This window comes from Asterias rubens, chromosome 6 (assembly GCF_902459465.1).
Source record: "Asterias rubens chromosome 6, eAstRub1.3, whole genome shotgun sequence".
In the NCBI taxonomy this organism is placed as follows: Eukaryota; Metazoa; Echinodermata; class Asteroidea; order Forcipulatida; family Asteriidae; genus Asterias; species Asterias rubens.
The window spans coordinates 1,627,759-1,645,377 of NC_047067.1; the positions used below are offsets into that span (position 1 = coordinate 1,627,759).

At 38.8% G+C, this 17,619-nt stretch overlaps 1 protein-coding gene across 2 annotated transcripts; it reads left to right on the forward strand.

Moving 5' to 3' along the window:
• Positions 1-1,842: 1,842 nt before the first annotated feature.
• LOC117291135 (fructose-2,6-bisphosphatase TIGAR-like) lies at positions 1,843-17,114 on the forward strand. 2 transcript variants are annotated; one of them, XM_033772678.1, is made up of 6 exons: positions 1,843-1,987; positions 11,851-11,888; positions 13,666-13,784; positions 14,219-14,293; positions 15,009-15,116; positions 15,920-17,114. In XM_033772678.1, exons 1-6 carry the CDS (start codon positions 1,956-1,958, stop codon positions 16,685-16,687), a joined length of 1,140 nt encoding a protein of 379 aa, XP_033628569.1. In that variant the 5' UTR covers positions 1,843-1,955; the 3' UTR covers positions 16,688-17,114. The 2 variants fall into 2 exon arrangements, with proteins under 2 accessions (XP_033628569.1, XP_033628570.1); XM_033772679.1 differs by lacking the exon at positions 14,219-14,293.
• The last annotated feature ends 505 nt before the right edge of the window (positions 17,115-17,619 follow it).

Sequence of the window (17,619 nt, forward strand, 5' to 3'; positions counted from 1 at the left end):
ATAATTTGTTTGTTTATTATTTTTTTGTGTTTCTGAAAATAATTACAACTAGCTCTTTTCCGAGCAATCGATACAGTCAGGTGCCTCTGTATCAATATGTAATTTTTATTTTAAAGCCCTACGTGCATCTTCGACCGTGCCTCAACTAAGGAGCCATTCATAATTTTCAATGTTTTAACATTTCTTTTCGAATTAGTGGGTGGGTGGGTCAAAAGCCTCTTTTTCAAATATTTATTAATCGAAATTCACTTTATTTATTTATTTCTTGTTTATCCTGGGAAATCCATTCAGTAAGAAAAACTCACTGATCTCCCATGGATCCCAGCTAATAACAAACTACAGAAGTGAACTTAAGATAAAAATATTACAAATTTACACAGAAAAACATTGCACATTCATTTAAAAAAAGCACTAGATCCAAGCATACATACATTTTGAAAACTACAAAAAACGTTTTTAAATAGGACGAATAAATTAAAAGGGGGAAAAATACATTAAAAAAAACTTCCATGGAGGTAGCAACTGCAGACCAAGCAAGTCTCACGCTTTCACGCAACGCAACCATTTTCTCACGCTTAGGGCCGGACAGGGAAAACAAAATAAAATTCATAATGCACAATCTTCAGATTGCGCGCAGTTTTTCAGAATTATCAACTTGGGCTGGCTTACAAACAGAGCGCGAATTTGCATATTGCGCAGTCTTTTGCTCTCTCACCAGATTCAGCTGATAATTCTGAATTCGACAGAGCGAAAAACGTGAATTGCGCACAAGTTTGTCTCAATCCGTTTTTAGCAAATTTTGTTGAATGCGCCCCACGTGCATAGACTCGACACATCAGGTAGAAGTCATGAGCGGAGGATTTTGCACATCATTTTAGCCGGAAACAATCGTACCTCCACATTAACCAGCAACATCTCCTGTATACCTCATGTGAATGTGAAGTAAACTGAAAAGTTTTTTCATGCATTTTGAAGAAAAGAAATCCTCCACACACAAAAATTCTGCACAATTTTTGTATTTAGCCTATTTTTTTCCTTCCCCAGGGAGCAAGTTTTTTTTTTTTCGGGCGGCGACACCGTTAATTTAAAAATCTAAGGGATAGCTGTCCACTGTTGAACTTGGCACCGATCTTCACGGGTTTCGGTCACAATGAAAGTTGATAAAAGTTTTAGCCCAGGGCTGAAATAACTGGGCCTGCGGTCCGGTGCTAGGCCCGAATGTGCAACATCCATGATGCAGCGCACAATGGTACAAGTACCATGCAAGTAATATGCATAATGCAATCCACATGTAGCTTTATTTTTAATACTGCACATAACAAATCAATGTTTTTATAATCGAAATTAGGGGTGGGTGGGTGGGTCAAAAATCTTTGGAAAAGAAATCGAAATTTTAAAACATTGAAAATTATGAATGGCCCCTAAGCCCCCCACCGCCTCCCCTCACCGACCATTCCCAAAGCCAGCCGGACCGTCAACTTTTGTTTCCTACCTAATTCGGCCTCAGCCATTTGTCAAAAAGGCCTTCCTTGTTAAGTCATAATCATTATACCCTGAGCATTTCCATCATGAAAACTTTGGCATAATTTGTAGTGATTATGCCTGGGTGATGTTATCAGCCAATTAGCTCGTCTGCAATCCATTCATGGAATCGGAGGTCTGCGGTCTCACGGTCTAATGCCCCAGACGATCGCCCAGACAGGTCACAAGGTCAAAATGAATCCAGCCGTACTCAGTATGGCACCCCGACTCAAGCAAATCATTCACACATGATTACTAGTGGGGACAACACAGCAGCGAGTGTGGGTCACCTGACGATGGCTTGCAAGGCACGTTGAAAAAGTGTACATGCACCCTAAAAATAGCCGGTCAAAAAAACGAGTGAAAACCGAAGTACTTTGTAGGACTTTGACATTTCACTCTATGCATTCAAGAGGAGAAGGCTCGTCACAGAGATGGCACGATTTATATTAACTCTCGTGAGACAGTAAGTTGATTAATTAATGTTTGCATGAACCCTGCCCTTGTGCCGCTTGACTGAGGCCTATCCTATTTATATAGCGGAGAAGGGCTTTTTTGGGGTGGGGGTGAGAGGCTGAAGCCTCGGCTAGCTCAGCTGGGTTGGTGTGCGTCTGCATGCTCGCACTCTCATCATCCAAGTACTGAGCTGAGCAGATGCCATGCATGATCATGCATGTGTTGTATATCAGCTTCTTTTTGGGGGTGGGGGTGAGAGGCTGAAGCCTCGGCTAGCTGGGTTGGTGTGCGTCTGCATGCTCGCACTCTCATCATCCAAGTACTGAGCTGAGCAGATGCCATGCATGATCATGCATGTGTTGTATATCAGCTGGTGTGGGAAATTCTTAGCTGCACTGACCTAGGCCTATTCAATAGCAATCATGTGCAAAAAAAATATATATTAATGTTAAACCTTTTTTTTTTTTTTTAAGATGTAAATTAAACTTGAATGTTTCAATGTTTGCTTACATTATTTTAAAGTCTCTTTTTTTTTTCTGTACCGAAAGTGTCCAATAAGTGTAAAGCCATTGGACCCTTTTGGTAAAGAGTATTGCCCAAGTCCCACTCTTCGTGTATCACAACTTACATATAAAATAAAAAACCTGTGAAAATTTACTCTCAATCGGTCATCGGTGTCAGGAGAAAATAACCCACCCTTGTATCCGCACGTTTCGCCGTGTCATGACATGTGTTTAAAATAAATCCGTAATTCTCGATATCGAGAATTGATATTGTTTTAATGTTTTCTCATAAAGTAAAGCATTGGACACTTTCAGTACAGAAAAAAAAAAAAAGTTCACAGATTTACAAATAACTTGCAGGGTTTACAGAAGGTAACGGTGAAAGACTTCTCTTGAAATATTATTCCATGAAATGCTTTACTTTTTGAGAAAACATTAAAACAATATCAATTCTCGATATCAAGAATTACGGATTTATTTTAAACACATGTCATGACACGGCGAATTGTTCGGAAACAAGGGTGGGTTTTCCCGTTATTTTCTCCCGATTCCGATGACGGATTGAGCCCAGGTTTGTTATTTTATATAGAAGTTGTGATAAACGAAGTGTGGGCCTTGGACAATACTGTTTACCGAAAGTGTCCAATGGCTTTAATCTTAGACCATTAATATTATTATTTAAGTGTCTTTAAACTTCGAACAGATGCAAACATTATTTACAACCTTGGATGGTCGTTTAAACTTTAAAGACACTGGACACTATATTGGTTTATAACACACCTCTTGCTCGTTCTGTATTCTGGTTGGCTGAAACATGGTCACATGGGATGAACTAATATAGGCTAGTGATCGCGGGCACGTGTTTTGCGGGAATAGTACCAGAGCGAGCAATAGTCTTTGAATATAGTGCAAAACAAATTTCCAAAACTCTTTTTTCTGTTCTTATTTTACATTTAAGACAGAGCTGTGCTATAAAACACATATTGACTGGCATAATTCGGTAACTAGTGTACGTCTATTCCCCCTCGGTCCTGTGAGTGACCAGAAAAGGGCCTATTTCCCTCGGCCTTCGGCCTCGGGAAATAGGTCGCTCTTCTGGTCACTCAAAGTCCCACGTGGGAATAGACGTATACTAATTACCTCGTTGCCAGTGTGTATAATATGGTCGCGACATGGTTACTTTTATTATTTACTCCGCTCACACTTTTATTTGAGTTTCTCCCAAAAAAAGGATGAGCGGAGTTAATTAAGGAAGAATAATTAGCTGAGCGAGTTCAGAAAATTAGTTACTCTTTTTCCTCTTTAATTTGTTTATGTTTTACAGGAAAATGTTCATCCACTGCAGTAAACATTGTTAAACCTACAACCGTTACAACATAGTTGGTTATTTTGTACAAAACAAAAAGTTCCATTCAAAAATTTCCGATCCCTAAAGAACTAGTCAAATAAGAAAACAACTTAAAAAGACAAACAATTAGCTTTGACATCAGAAACGGACGAAAAATACTTAAAGACAGTAGGCCTGGGTGAATTATTTGAATATCCGGTTAATGGCGAATAGGTTTTCCTATCCGTAACCGCGAATGCCTTTTTTTTCTTAACCGGATATCCGCATAGGGCGCTAATACCTATTTATAAACCGGATAGTTCTGTAATTACAACCAAGTAACCGGATATTCTTTAATATCCGAATATCCGCAGACGTCGGGCGACAACTGATATGAATGTTTTGTCTGAATCCTTATGAAACCTCTATTAAGACAGCATAAAACAGCATAAATTAAGTATTTAACTATGCTCACATCCGTAAAGAGTTAAAACAATGACATTTCCGACGTATTTTGTTCAAAGATTACAAAAGTTTTCCTTCACCCAGAGTCAATCAAGATCAAAAGAAAAAGCAAATCACCATCTTTAAATTAGATTCGGTCATTTTTATGAATGAACCGAGTGACACTGTCTAAAACTAATATCAATCCGCCCATAAGATCTCATTCACAAACGAACAGCGCCCTCTAGCAGCAAAAAAAATGTGCTCTCTAGCGGCGAAAAAACTATTTGAATATCCGGTTAATTTCGAATAGTTGGCCAGCGGTATCCGAAAAGCAAAATTTCACTATTTGCCCAGCACTAAAAGACAGCAACTTCAGGAAGATTATTTTTGAATATAATTCTTAAAAACTGCACACCTAATACCAAAGTAGTGAATTAGCGTACGAGTTGGTTGGATAAACATGGTTTTGTGCACACTAATTGCCAAGTAATATTGTGTAAAAATGTTTTTTTTTTAGTTTCAAGAATCAACTGATTATACATTTTGTGCATACGACACTAGTACAAAGTACATTCTGGTCAAACTTCTCCATAATACTGCTTTGGCGTGTTGCTTTTTATGTTACCTATCGTTTGTAAGCTGCCATAGTGAGTTATTGGAGCGTTAACTGGCCCTGCGTTTTGAGGCTGTTTGTGTACAACAGGCCTGATACTTCATGGAGGCAATTCACGTCTTTGGTCTCATTACCTTGGTGCCCCATGAAACATTCCAATAGAAAGTTACAATTTCCTCAGAGAGGTTCCCCTTTACAAAGGAGAAAAAGCCTTGGTGCCCTTTCCTTTGATCATGTCGAAGCATACAGGCCTTTATCCATGGTTCTGTTCTTACCTCTGTAAAAGTTTGAAATTTGTACAGCCGTAGTACAGCTATTTGCATGCATTTGTATCACATTGATTTTTGTGTGAATTATAGAATCTATCAAAATTGAATGTAAACTACCATTTTACGAAATTCTACTTTTGTGCTCAATAATGCAAACCCACATGTCTGGGTATAAATAGTAGTACACAGGTTTCAATATGAGTGCAAGTTTCCACTAACTATTTGTGTACAAAGTTCTGTTTAAAATGTATAAATCTTTATAAAAAAAATCCCAAAAATCGGACCTAGCATCTTTAAACCAACCACGACAAATTGAATCTTAGACCACATAAACCTTATAACTAAACTAAATTAGGGTTGCCTTGCAATGTTTATTGAAGCATGGAGGAAGAAATTGAAGATTTAAACCAATCAAAAACATGCATGAGATATATTAACTGGGATCCCCCAGGTATCTTGCGGTCTGAACCTCACTTTGTCAGTCTCAACTTATAACCTGCAAATGTGCCAGATGGCTCGTGGAGGGTTGTTTACTTGTCACATTTAATAGCCCAGAGCCAATGGAAGCACAAACCTTTCCATCTTTCTGACACACGGGATTAACCTTAGGTAAACCGCATAAACCACAATGTCACTGTGGTTCGTTCTACCATGGTTCTACTCTGGCTGAGTCAATACGCTCGGAAAATACTGAGTAATGATGAGCTTTAAAACAGCTCAACATTTATTGCTAAAATTGTGTATTTTTTGGAGTGCTCGATTTTGAGGTAAATTCCACGAGACAGGGGAGGGGGGCTTGTAGCTAAAAATGTTCACTGGAGCAGTATTTATTTTACAAGACCAGGGGCCGATTTCTCAAAGAGCCAAGATTGATCTTAACTGCAAATCAATCATAGTTGCTTAGTAAAGTGTGATGTCACAATACAAATCACTAACATTTGAACATCATTTCTTTCTGTTATATACATAAAAACCAAAAGGAGAAAAAAGTGCCACAATTAAACTGTTTTTATAATACTTATGGGGTACAACTTTCTTAAATACTCATCTGAACTGAAAGATTTAAATCCGACTTAAAGTCAACATTTGAACATAGTATGTTTGTTAAGATGAGGTGAGGTATTATTATTCAATCACACAAGACGGCTGAACTTGTCCAGTCATAAGTTTACAGGCCCAATGCACGCCTGTGTGCTTCGTTTTTGAAAGGGCAAGGGCACCAGGGCATTTTCTCCTTGGTGAAGGGCACCCTGTATGAGGAAAATTGTAAATTTCTACTGAGCTTTTCAAGGGCACCAAGGCAATGACCTTGGGGCATGGAGGCAATCGCCTTTGTTGCCTCCGTGAAGTATCGGGCCTGCGACGAAAAAACACTGGCCTCAGGCCTGCAGTCCAGTGTTAATTTGGAGCCCTATGTCATGTTGACATTTCGCGTGATTCTATTCATAATTCATGTTTATCATCTTATGTTAACACCCTATAGCAGCTCCCATGTCTAGCCTGCCAGCAAAAAAAAGCATAAAAAATACATAGGCCCCTAAACTGCAGCCAAGTGATAACAGCTGTGTGTACTTTCCATGGTCAAGGTCAAATGTGTTTAGTCCCCAAGATCAGCCATAGGGGAAACCGTTGAAGGTCAGTGCCTCACGGTACTCCCTGAAGACCTAGTCAATATTACAAACATGTAATTAATACAGTGACATTTTAACGGGTATGGTAATTTCCTAAATGGAGGCAATCTGATGGATGGCTGTAATGCTTTCATTGTTTTGACTACTCGCATGTTTTGACATTGCATCACACATATAGTAGGAGTTGGGTTACTTCATAGACTAGAGCGAGGGTTTATTTTTATCTTGCGACCAACGTCCTCGGTTTATAGGGATTGGTTTTATTGGCAGACTGCCAGAAAGGCTTGAGGCCCCGATTGGGCTTATTGACTGGCGGTAGACTGTTGGTAAACATTGGCAGAAAAGGGAAGTACTACTTACATTAGAAATACAAAAGATTTAGAAGGGGAAGTCCAGTTCGAAATATGTATCACCAGGCTTTACTTGACTTGCATTACAGAGATTATTATTTTGGGTTTCTAGCAGTTCTGAAAATGGTATTTTGTAACACTTTGCCTTGGATCGGACGAGTTGGTCTATACAAAGCGTCTGTAACAGTTTGTTATAAAATGCATAAGAATAGTAGAGTACAATGATCCACACAAATATGCCTCAAAATTGCGTGGTTTTCCTTTTACCTCATTACCTTTTACCGCAGTTTCCAGGCAAATTTGTGTAGATAATTGTATTCTATACTTTTAAAACATCTTTCTAATCATATGCATTTTATAACAAACGGTTACAAACGCTTTTCAAAGACCAATCCGACCGATCCAAGGCAACTTGTTCCTTTAATTGCTAACCTTTGGGGTGGGTGGTGGGGGGGGGGTAGAAGGCTGAAAAGACGGTCCTCTTCAATAGCCTTCTTGAGGTACGGTGAACACTATGGTGTGCACCGTTTCTGTTGGGTGTTTTCAGACAATTTTCCAAAGCTCTCTTAAAAACACATCTTTTCAGATTGGCATTTGAACACATCTGTGAATTCTTTGATTGACTTTGACCTGCGCCTTTTAATGTTATACAGAGAAAGTGCGCCTTACAAATGCTTTGTTATAATTATTATTACCAGACCTCAAAATGGCTAAATACTCTTTGTTTCCCTCAAAAATGAAAAATATAAAGCTCCTGACTAAAGAAAAAGTGCAATGTCTTCACTCAGAAGGAGTAAGTACAAGCCTGAGATGGACTGACACATAGTATGTTTTTGTCTGTACTTTAAACAGTTATAAAAGATACATAATTTGTAAATAAGGAAGTGTACATTTTTTGGTAGGATTGACTATCAATCATTGATAACCAACCCATGCTAGCTCTGCAACTAACATGCAAATTTTGCATGTAAGTTTTCAATAATGTCTGGTACAGTGATGCTTAAACTCGTGTTTCAACTTAAATTTCAATTCCTCAGTCGAGAGACAGTTGCTGTGTCACATGGGTCGGGGTAATTAATTGTGTAATTCTGTAGAGGGTGAACACCCACACACAATGTGTATGGCACGATGGTACGGCTTTGCTCATCTGGCGGTTGCTATACAAAAGCTTGCCCGAACCACTGTGTAATGTGGTAACACTATCTCGAGTCTGGTCAGTCCAATTGGAGTATTCACTTAGGACTAATCAAGTCATTGTACCAGACATTATTCAAAATCCAAGTTACTCGCAAATGGCTTATTCGGTAGATTTCACAGAACTCATGAAAGTACGGAGTACATGTACAGTAAAGACATTTGAGGGGAAACAAATATTATATTCTTTGTTCCCGATGCAAAAATAACCTCTAATTTGAAGAACTTAGTACGTTGATATACTGTAGTTGGTCTGTCGAGACTATTCAATGTGTACAAGTACTTTAATCCCGACGACGTATCTGAAGCCCCACCCATTCAGGTAGGGGCTCCGATCCGAAGGTCACCTTTTAGGCTTAATGGGGTCAAGTACGCAGACAGTGAAGGTCTACAAGGTACCTACAAGGTCAGACAGGCGATTGGCCATCCTGTGCCAAGTGACGACCCCCACTGATTCTGTTTTTAAATTTCACTTGAATTAATTCGGAACGAGGGGGAGGGGGAAAAAGCATCGTAGGGTGTGTGCCTCTTCAGAATTAAAAAACAGGAAAAGAACTCCTAATTTCAGCTTTCCTTCCCCTGCCCATTCATGATATGTCCACCAGCCACTCCCCATAAATTGTTATGACTACCAATGCATTTGAATTTGAAAAAACATGTATTACATCATCACCCCGCTTTATGGAGACCTTCAGTTCAAGTCCACACGTGGGAGTGAAATACATCATGTGTTATCTATAATGGACAATCTCTGTGGAGTTTTAACTAAAGTAATGCTATGTGAGATTTGAGGCATTGCATGGTGAGATATCAATGTATATTTGGTTTGCGGTAACACCACATCTACTTGGGTTGATAATGTTCTTTTGAGAACTTGTCTTGTTGTATTCTACTATCGCTAAGTAATGATGTAGCTCAGAGTGTTCTCTCCTATGTACAGTAGACTCAGTCCTTCCTAGTCACAATTTGCCCACTCTGTTTTGATATGTCAGGGAGTTCTGGCATCATTTTCCCTAATTGTTTCCTGGCAATGTGTTTGTTGACCCATTGTCTTCTTTCAACTCCACAGAGTGAGTATACACTGTTATGGTTTTAGGTCTATCAGGTGAGGTTTAGACACTGTGACATCACTTGTTTACAAAACAGCCACAGATCCTGAACTTCCAGCAGGCAGGCATTATTTGTACACAGCACAATGCAAGAAAACATTACATTGCATTAAGGGAGGTTGCACTGCTTGATTTTATGTAACTTTGATATGAAGCAACGGAACACAAAATGCAAAGTTTCCCATATTATGACCAGCCAGTACAAACCCGATATCTGGGATTTTGTTTTAGGGACGTCCCCATTGGTTTTGTACACGAAAGTGAAATGAGGCATCTTTACTAGTTAAAAACACTCTCATCCCTTTTTGTTAATGTCTTCAGTTTCAATGAGTAGACGCCCTCAATGCACACTTTAAATGAGTTGTGCAGCAGCTGTTTTCTAATATGTCTTTTTTTAGACATTGTGTTCACATGATGAAAACTGATTTTCCGTTTTTATAGTCAGCTGATTTGTCTAGCCACCGGCACTACAAGTAGAGCTAGCAAGAATTACCATCTTGGTTTTTAGACGACCATACTTATTCAAGTCATTGTGAAGTCAGTGGTTAGCATGGGGGGGGGGGGGGTTGAACCCACAACCTTGTTATTGAAAGTCTTGCAGTCTAACTGCTGGACCACGGCTGGACGAATTGGTAGTTCAGTACTTGTTATTGAAGTCTATACCTTTTCTATATCTAATGTAATTGAGGAATGTTTTGCGAGTAACATTCACGTTTAGGATATACACCCCTGCACACATTTAGACAAAAAGTTGTTTCTTTTTTGGGGGAGACGCATGCATTTAAAATGACTTGCACAAGTGCGTGCCACTTTTAATTAGGTCCATATAAGAGGGAAACAAATTAAGAGTGTGACTTGGCAAATTAGCCAGACATTCTGTAAATATTAGATAAGTAAGAGGAGAAAATGATGAATGAAATAAGGCCACTAGACGCTCAAGGGCACCAAGCCCTGGCTAGGCTTGTCTCAAGGGGTTTATAGAGGGTTGATGAGGAATGCGTGCGTGGTTTAATCAAGGACTTAGGATCAGGCAAGAGGGGGAAGAGGCTATCGTAGGGTTCAAAGCACTTTTACCATTCCCTAGCGCTTTCTCTATTAAAAGTTCATCCTTTCAATTTACTTCCTTCAAAAATCTTCGCTAATTCACTGCATGGATCTAGATTGACTCGGTCGGTACAGCAGAGCTTGAATTTGGGGTGGGGGGGCTTCCACACGACCACATAGCTTGGTGGCCCAGAATTATTCGTACAATACCATTATTAAATTAAAAGAAAGCTGCGTAACCCAGTTTAATATACATTAAGGTTAATTGTGACAAGCGCTCCAAGACATTAGAGAAGATTTAGCTCATTTTTACTTAGTGGTAGTAAGGTTACTTGATTATGTCATTACTCAATACAATTGAATTGTATTTCATCCAATCAAAGTTAACATTTTTACAATTTTGTTGTAATATTTTGTTTATAGATTTTTTACAGATTGGTGTATTTGTCATTTGTATTCTTTTTTTTTTACATTTTTTTTTTTACATCTGGGCTGTGACGTTAGTATTCATTTAAAAATTGACAAGACTGGTGGACTTGTCTGGTAAAGTTTACTGGTGACACCAACACTACTGGCCTCGGGCCTGCGGTCCAGTATAAAATTCTAACCCTGTATGGCAAAGTCTAATCATGACCAAATCAACCATGCTTGATTGAGGACATGCATGTTCCTGTGCATGTTGAATGTCTCTTTGATTCAACAGGTTTGGGACAGTTTAACACTTTTTAGAAAGTTTTTCAGACAAGTATTGTGGTTGTGTAAGTAAAGGCACAAACTAAAACAACAAGAAAGTAGGGCAAACCTTTGCAACTGTTTACGGCTGCTATCTATAAAGGGTTAAGCACAGTCTTATCCAACAGCAAACAAAATTCAAGAAGGTTTCACGTGAGTGAGTTTATCAGAAGCGGTAAACTTTAGAAATGTGTGTGATTAAATTTGACAAAAATTTGTGATTAAATATGATGTCAGATTAAAGCCATTGGACCCTTTCGGTACAGGAAAAAAAAAAAGTTCACAGATATACAAATAACTTACAGGCTATACAGAAGGTAGTGGTGAAAGACTTCTCTTGAAATATTATTCTCCTTTTGAGAAAACAGTAAAACAATATCAATTCTAGATTGAGAATTACGGATTTATTTTAAAACACATGTCATGACACTGCCAAACGTGCGGATACAAGGGTGGGTTTTCCCGTTATTTTCTCCCGACTCCGACGTCCGATTGAGCCTAAATTTTCACAGGTTTGTTATTTTATATAGAAGTTGTGATACACAAAGTGTGGGCCTTGGACAATACTGTTTACCGAAAGGGTCCAATGGCTTTAAAACCCTTCTGTCTGGATTTTGTTCTGAATTTTTTCTTTTGTTTGTTTTTAAATTTCAGTGGTCAGACAATATACAACCAAGATGGTATCATACAAGGTAAGCTTAATGTTTGTGAAAGACAATTTTTATTTTGTTTATCATCAGCAAAATAATTATCAAACATTATGATGTAGTTGTGTTTGTATACAGATATCATAATCCACAGCAGGAAGAATAATGTAGAGATTCCATTTAAAGGCAGTGGACACTATTGGTAATTACTCAAAATAATTATTAGCATAAAACCTTTCTTGGTAAGAGAAATGGGGAGCTGCTGATGGTATAAAACATTGTGAGAAACAGCTCCCTCTGAAGTAGTATAATTTTCGAGAAAGAAGCAATTTTCCTAAAATTTGATTTCGAGACCTCAGATTAAGAATTTGAGGTCTCGAAATCAAGCACATATGAAAGCACACAACTTCGTGTGACAGGGGTCTTTTTTCTTTCATTATTATCTCGCAACTTTGACAACCGATTGAGCTCAAATTTTCACAGGTTTGTTATTTTATGCATATGTTGAGATACACCAAGTGAGAAGACTGGTCTTTGACAATTACCAATAGTGTCCAGTGTCTTAAATATTCAATCTTGTATATTTGATATTAGCTTAAGGAATTTGCCAGTCCCACCATGAACTGTTGAACACTTTTTACAGTTCTGTACAAAAAAAGAAGTGGGCTGTGGAGCACGATACTTTGGTTGGTGGTGCACCTGATGAAATGATTTAATTAGACAAAATATTTCTGAAAAAAAAAAGAATTAGCTGTTGCAAACAACTTACCAACCGCTGGTATAAATGGAGAAAAAAAAGAGTTAATGGCCTGATGTTTAGACCCTTACAGAGTCTTTCTCGCATGTTAAAATGTACTTTATGAATATATTTTTTGTTCTCAACAACTTGTTCCTTGTTCTTGAATGAGAAGCTTTAGAGGTATTATTACAGAATAACTGTTTGTCTTGAATTGTCTGAATAAGTTTCTGTTTTTTTCTGAATAAGGAAGTGCAAGCAATGTGAAACAATTTTGTTAGACACAAACCATGTGGCTAATCTCACTTGACTAATGGGATGTGGTTAAGTTATAAGAACAGTCTGCCGAACTCGTGTCTTCTTCTGGAGACAATGGGAGAGACAAAAACAGTTGAGAAAACCACCATGATGAATAATTCTTTCTTGATAGTGAAACCCCATGGTTTACCAATTCCCAGAAATCAAGATGCAGTCATCTTTCTTTTCCCCCATTTACCTATATCTACATCCACATCTCTGATTATTCTTGTCAAAGACAATTCTTGTCAGCATCTGGACAAGGTGAGAAGACAATGAAGAAGTTCCAGTTTTAGAAGTGGGAGCTAGGAAAACCCCAGAGAATTGTTCTAGCGAAAACCCACACAGTCAAGTAGCGACTGAAAAACCCAATCCACATAGTGCCCCCAGCATGTTTTGAACTGGGATTTTGTGGTGGAAGGCGAGGCAAAACCAACCTGACTTCCCAAACTGAGGTCCTTTTTTAAACCATGGCTTCAGCTTTGCCTCCAGCTTGGGCTCTGGCTTGCTGGCATCTGCTTTGGCTCTGGTTTGAGCTCCGGCTTGGGCTTTGGCTTGTGCTCCAGCCTGTGCTCTAGCTTGGGCAAGAGCTTGGGCTCTGGCTTGCGCTTCAGCTGGGGCTCCGGCCCGGGCCCTGTCTGCCTGATTGGTTCTCAAAAAGGGCCTATGGCTGCGAGGGTAAATAAGAAATAACTACATCTGAAATAAGAAGTAACTTCGAATTGTATTTGTGTCAAAAGTCACTTTGGTAATTTCCTTACAATGAATAATTTTTTTGCATGCCAAAAGGTCAAATGGACGTACCATTATCTGAGGAGGGGAGGAAACAGGTCTGGTTGCTAGGCAAGGCATTGCAACATCATCGATTCTCAAAAATCTTCGCCAGTGATCTGCAAAGAGCTTCAGAGGTGAATATGCAAATTGTAGTCAGGGATTGGACATAAACGCTGGCCAGTGATTTTAGCCTCAGGCCAGTAAACTCAGCATGGGATAAGTCTGGTGGTCTTGTGTTTTTCAATTGACTGAAGAAACCTCACTGTGTAAATACCTTTTAAATCTTTACGCTTACTTCATACCTTAAGACAAATTTTATGAGATAGTGCATTATGTTATGATGGGAAGGCCAACGTGCACAAATTCGCAGTAACTGTATAAGTAACTGAAACAGCTCTATGGAAAAACGGCTGTAGTAGCTTTAAAAAAAAAAAGCTTTTAAAAAAATTGTGAAACTGGGATTAGAGCAGCTCAATGAAATTTTCACTCGTTTAGTTTGCTTTGATCTCTGCCAAGATTGAGGATTTTAGTAAACAGTTACTAATTCTATAGATATTTTCTCTTCCAGACCGCTCAAGCTGTTGTTGACCTCGGAACAGTTGAAAGGCCAAAGGTCATCACAGATCCTAGGTTAAGAGAAAGGGTAAGGAATTCACCATCGTTTATGGTTCACTGTTTTTTTTCTCTTTTTTCTTTTTTACATTGTTCTTGTTTGAATTGCAATTGCACTTGTTTGTTTATAAAGGCACTACATCTGAATTGAGATATGGCTGTGGCTAATGGCATAGCAGTGTAATGATGGAGCCAGAGCCAAAGCTGTTAAATTGTTTGCTGGAACTCAAGACAAGAAAGTCAACCACGTGACATCACCCTAATGCTAAAATTGTTTCTTTGGCCCCGAATCCATCATAGGACTCATTTTCTCCTGTTCTGAAAAAATTATTAATAACTGGTTACCATTAGTTGTCTGGTCTCCTCCATCCAAACAAACCAACCCACATGACAACATCCCTCGAAAACTGGCCTAACTGCCACTCCCGCCACTGCATTCAAAACTAGTCTGAAATCACTCCTGATCAAATCTGGGCCCAATTTCATAGAGCTGCTTTAAAAGCACAAAATGTTGCTAATAAGCACAACAACATTACGTTTACCAAAATAAGTTTACCAGTTAAAGCATTATCACACCTGAACAATTTGTGACTGGTATCCTGCTTATATTTGCTGAGCACAATAATTTTCTGCTTAATAAAGCAGCTCTATGAAATTGGGCCCAGCATGTCCGCCGCTTTTTTATGATTATTTGGCAAAGTCTTATCTGTGATACTTTTTTCTTCTCTCTCTATTGTCGCTTCCAGGGTTATGGACGATTGGAAGGAATACCCGTCAAAGAGTACCAGGGACACGCCAAGAGGCAGAAGAAGAGAATCGAGTTTACACCGGAAGGTGGAGAAACTATTGAACAAGTTAGTGAAATACATGTTAACCCTTCAGTCCATGCATGGAAATAATAATATTAATGAACCTTCTTATATAGCGCATATCATCGTGATGAGGTCCCTGTGTGACGTCAGTATTTTTCTACAACATTATAATGTGGTGGTTAACAAGGTGCTGTGGTGCATAATGCAGCCAATCAAACAGGAACAGCGAGGCTTCTTTGACGAGCATTCACAGCAGACATATTTTTTCTACTTAAGTCTGATTTACAATTTGCTTGCCCTTAGAAAACAAAAAAGATAGCCTGGAAGTCTTCTATAGCTTACGCCATGGGACTGCCCTTGTATTCAATGAAATGTTTCTACTTTTTCCTGAAGAGCCAATTATCATACCTGCTTCAGTCACTGTACCGCCTGAAACTGCCCGAGATTGGTTTTCAGTTCCTACATGTTTACTGGGTTTCCCTATTTGGGGTTTTTCCTCCCACATCTTAAACTGACATTTCTTAATCTTCTGTACACAGATATCTTCATGTCTTAGGGTTCGAAATTTTTAAGGGTGTTTTGGTTTCATTAATACCAGAAAGATATAACATTTTTAGTATTAACAATATTTGTCCTACATGGATCATGATGTCAAAATCTCAGTGTTTCTGTTGAAACTTTTTTATGTTAAAATCCCCAGAATATTGTTTTTTTTAACTTTATCTTGTAACATCAGTGAAATTAGAAAACTAAGAAAGGCTTTTTTCCCCATCATTATGTTGGAGTAGTCTGATTGCATAGTATGCATTTAATTCTGCTGTGTGTTTTTGTGTTTTGTTACTTAGGTTAAGAAACGAGCCGTTGATTTCTTCAAAGACCTGTGTGACGACTTTTTAGAAGGCAATGCACTTCTTACCCCTCCAGAAAAATGTATACCAGCAAAACACCCCCGCCAGGCCGATGATGGCTCCAACCCACCAGATAAAGTGCACACAAATCCGGGATCTTCCATTGCACAATCAGAGTTGAGTGCTTCCTTTGAAAAGGACAGTCCGCCAGTAGAATTTACTGTAGGCGATGAGGAAGAGGTATTGAGTGAAAGTGCTGAGCCAATCAAAAGCTGCGAGCTTAGCAGCGAAGATTTGGCAACGGAGGAACAAACAACTCAAGCCAAGAAGCATGCAAAGAGTGGAGGAGGGGAAGGTCCTCATTTTCATAAACACTCGTCCTCTGGCAGTAATCAGTACGCCCCCAACGTGACCCTATCAAACTCTCCCATGCATGCAGGAGGGGGCGAGTTGTCTGAGGGTGCTATTGAGATATCATACTCCGACAGTAGCCTGGGAAGTCAGGGAACCGATGATTTTGACGACGACATTGATTTGGACGGCATGGCGGCGGACGTCTTGGTGGTCGCGCATGGCGTGCTCATCCGAGAACTGATGAAGTATTTCATCGACGAGCTAAACTGCTTCATACCCAAGGGTCAGAACTTGGCCAATCGAGTCACTTTTAACACCGGAATGTCGCGGTTTCAGGTTGACCTTCTAGACGGGTTCCCAAAGATGGAATGTTTAAGCATTCATCAGATTGATCATTTGCATCAACCTTAACTATAGCATCAATAATCGCTCAAAGTCAGGGGGCACATCAGGGAGTTTAAACTTAGGAAGCGTCTCAAAATTTGGGCATGTTCTAGGTGCAGAGAAAGCGTTCCTGTTGGCACCTTCCCTATCAGCCAATGGACCTCCAGAACATTGGGCTGTACCGTGCAATGTGCCGAACTTAAGGAACAATCTTACACGAGAGAATATTATGCGCATTAGTAATTGAAAGGTTACAAGAGACCAGATAAGAATGTTTCAACCGTTCAAACTTTTGAGAAGCTCCCTTACTAGAAAATGGGCATTCCCTTCAGGAAATGAGAGGTATTCTTCTGTTTCCCCAGGCCCTTTTTTGAGCGTTTTTTTTTTAAATATAGCAGTCGTCGGGAAAAATTAATCAGTCAAAGAAAAAACAGTATTACATACATTTTAATTATTCATAAAAATATGAACATTTGTGAATTTTTTTAAATAAATGTTTTTTGATATATATTTTATTTCCAGAGTTCATTTCAAACACAAACAAAACAAATTCCTCATGAACTATACCCCAATGTCATTTTTTATTATTTTTTTATTTAGTATTTTATTTTATTCATGAGGGGTAAACCTTCTGATGACTTTTGCCTGTAAATAACCGTTCCAAACTACCTCATTACGTTTGCTTAAGTTCTAATGAAAGTTTTGTTCATTACCTTTTGGGTTTATTAAAAGAAACATTACTACACATTATACTCAGTGCCTTAATATTAAAACCTGTATATACCTAAAAAGAATGAAATTTAAGCATGCAAAGAGATGTTATGTACAAAGAAGATGGGTGGGCGTCTCATTAAGAGAAAATGCTGCATTGTACGGAAACAAAAGTATGGCTCTTTATCGTGCAGTAGGCTTTTAAAGGTAGGGTTATAGATTGTTTTTTGTCCATGCAATACTGATTC